This window comes from Poecilia reticulata, linkage group LG16, assembly GCF_000633615.1.
Source record: "Poecilia reticulata strain Guanapo linkage group LG16, Guppy_female_1.0+MT, whole genome shotgun sequence".
Lineage (NCBI taxonomy): Eukaryota > Metazoa > Chordata > Actinopteri > Cyprinodontiformes > Poeciliidae > Poecilia > Poecilia reticulata.
In genome coordinates, this window is record NC_024346.1 from 754,168 (window position 1) to 756,926 (window position 2,759).

The following is a 2,759-nucleotide window of genomic DNA, read 5'->3' on the forward strand; positions in this document are numbered from 1 at the left end:
CGATCGAATCGACCCGTTCAGGACTCGACCCGTTCAGGAATCGACCCGTTCAGGAATCGACCCGTTCAGGAATCGGTCCTGAACCGGAACGATTCCTAGAGCTGGGAATTATGATCCCGGTGTTCTGGAGAATCTGTGTTTCCAATCCTGAACTGTTCCTGCCGGACGGTGGGAGGAGCTTCATGTGGACGGCGCCGCCACCGAGGATTCAGAACTTTATTGCCGTTCGGGTCGGAGCGTCTGGACTCTGCTGGGAAAATGATTCTTTTCATTTTGGTTTACAGAAATAAAAATGTTCCTGATCATCTGTAACCCGGTTCGACCCGGACTGCAGTGTTCTGGTTGGTTCCTGAAGCAGACCCGGAGAACTTTCCAGAGGAACGGCTCAGGTTCTCCAGGAACCGGGCCGACCGGGCCGACCCAGCCACTTCCTGCTGGTTCTGCTTCTCTGCAGCTGTAATGTTTCCACTCAGCAGACGCATCGATCCGGATCGCATTTCCTGCCGCAGCAGCAGGGGGGGATGGGCTAATGGAGCCAACGGCAGGTCGGATCAGGATGCAGAACCGGACCAGAACCAGCTCACGCCTCAGACCCAGGCCTCCCCTGGCTCCCTGGGAGCCTTCAGAGGAAGTCACGGCGGTTCTGCGGTTCCGGATCCGTTCACCTATGGTCAGGATGATGGATCCAATAGAACCTGGACCAGAACCGACTGGCTCAGATTCAGAGCAGAACTTCATGAGGCTCCATCATGAGGGTGGGGTCAGAGGTCAGAGGTGAAAATGATGGTTCAGGTGATTCCAAATAACTTCCTGTAAACCTTCACAATAAAAGTCACTGATTAGAGCGTTGCTCCTGAAGGCCAGCTGGATCTGTTCTGGTTCTGGTCCAAATTGCAGGATCTTGTCTAGTGCCACTCCTACTGCGGTTCTGTTGGTGCTGTTGGACCGGACCGGACTCAGGCTTCCTGTTGGACCTGGTTCTGATGGCGTATTTAAGATCATCAGCAATCTGTAGCCAAAACATTCCCCCAAAACACGGTTCTGCCGCAGCGCAGCAACCGTCTGCGGACCCATACGGAACCGACCAATCAGACAGCAGCCGGCCAGTAAGCGGGTCCAACAGAACCTGATGGGTCCTGGTTCTGCTGGGTTCTGTTGGCCCACCGCCCTCTGGTTTGTGACTGTAAACATCACACCGTTCAGTGTGGAACAGGAACAATAAAAGCTGAGCTCAGTGACGACCTTTGACCTCACCGCATCTCTGAGTTCTGAAAAGCAGCTGCGACTGACCCGACCCGACCCGACCAGAACCGGATGAATGAAGGAAAACCCAGGAAAGGTTCTGTTGGTTCTCGAAACGGATCTGGAAACAGCAGAACCCGACCAGGATCACAGCAGAACCGGGTCGGCCTGGTTCTATGGAACCACCTGACTGGCTGTGGCTCAGGTCATGTGACCTGTGGTGGGAACAGGAAGTGGGACTCACCGCGGCCGCTGCTCTGGATGTCGGCGAGGATCTGCGCGTAGTTGACCTCCTTCTCCTCGAACACGCTGTGATGGGTGCTGATGTTGGACGCCTTCAGCTCCTCGTACAGACCCTCGATGGCGAAGTAACATGGCCGGTCGTCGTACTTGTGGTCGCTGAACACCAGCGCCACGTGTTCCCTCCACTCGGACTCCAGGCAGACCCGCAGGCCGAACCGGCCCAGCTTCTTGTGGGTGGGGCCCGTGTTGGTGATGGAGGGGTAGACGCCGTTGTAGAACGCCGCGGCCGTGGCCCCCGCCGTGATCATGGGCACGTCCCAGTGGGCGGTGAACAGGCCGACCGGCGCGGCGGCGTAGGAGCAGCCGGGGCCGATGAACGCCCACGGGTCGTGGGTCAGCTTCAGGTCCACCGCCGCCAGCGAAGCCACCGACTCGGAGCAGATCCCGTTCCTGTCCTCGCTGCTGTTGAACACGTAGCTGAGGCGGTGGTCAGGCAGCAGGGTCGGGTCAGAGTTGATGGTTCTGACGGCCCGCTCCACGGCGGGTCCAACTCGAGGCCAGGCCCAGGGGTACCGGGTGTTCTGAGGGAGGATCACTGCCAGCGTGATGTTCTGCCACGGGCGCCGTCTCTCCTGGCCCCTGGCGTGGCGCCACCTCGACCCGGGCCGCTGAGGCTCACGCCCGGCAGACGGGTCCAACAGAACCAGCAGAAACATCATAAGAGTCCCGGCTTCCTTCCTCCAGAACATTTCTGCGTAGTGGGTCGTCTTGGTCCAGATCGGGTCAATCAGAACCTTCAGAGAACAAAACACTGTGATCAACAATGTTGGGTCAAACCAGAATTGACCCAACAGAACCAACGACCCAACAGAACCAACAACCCCACAGAGCCAACGACCCAACAGAACATCCATCGTTGTTGGTGAACTATGAACATGAACCGGTTCAATTTGAACCCGTCTGAACTCGTGAACGTTCCCGGGCCGAGTCAGGAAACCCTCCCTGGCTCGGTACSGCCCGGTTCCACAACGCGCTGAACACCTGTTCCTACCTGAGCTGCTCTCGGCTCTTTTCATCCTGATCAACAGAAAAACTGACAAAGTATCCAGAGAAGATCCTGCAGGAAACTTCCGTCTTTCTCAGGTGAGTTCACCTGTCAGACACGGGGCTCCGCAGCGCAGACGGTCCGCGCAGACGGAGAGAGCAGATGGAGGAGCTGCTGCTGGAGGAGGAAGAGCTGCTGGACTGACCGATGGGAGGAGGCGAAAGAGAGG

At 57.7% G+C, this 2,759-nt stretch overlaps 1 protein-coding gene across 4 annotated transcripts in view; it reads right to left on the reverse strand.

Moving 5' to 3' along the window:
• Positions 1–2,759, reverse strand: part of LOC103477468 (atrial natriuretic peptide receptor 1-like) — a 16,715-nt gene extending 13,956 nt beyond the window's left edge. For 3 of the 4 annotated variants that reach the window (XM_017309353.1, XM_017309352.1, XM_017309355.1), the window contains exon 1: positions 1,487–2,759. In XM_017309353.1, the coding sequence (XP_017164842.1) occupies positions 1,487–2,561 (1,075 nt within the window). In that variant the 5' untranslated portion in view covers positions 2,562–2,759. The remainder of the gene's footprint in view (positions 1–1,486) is intronic. The other variant, XM_017309354.1, reaches the window with a different exon arrangement.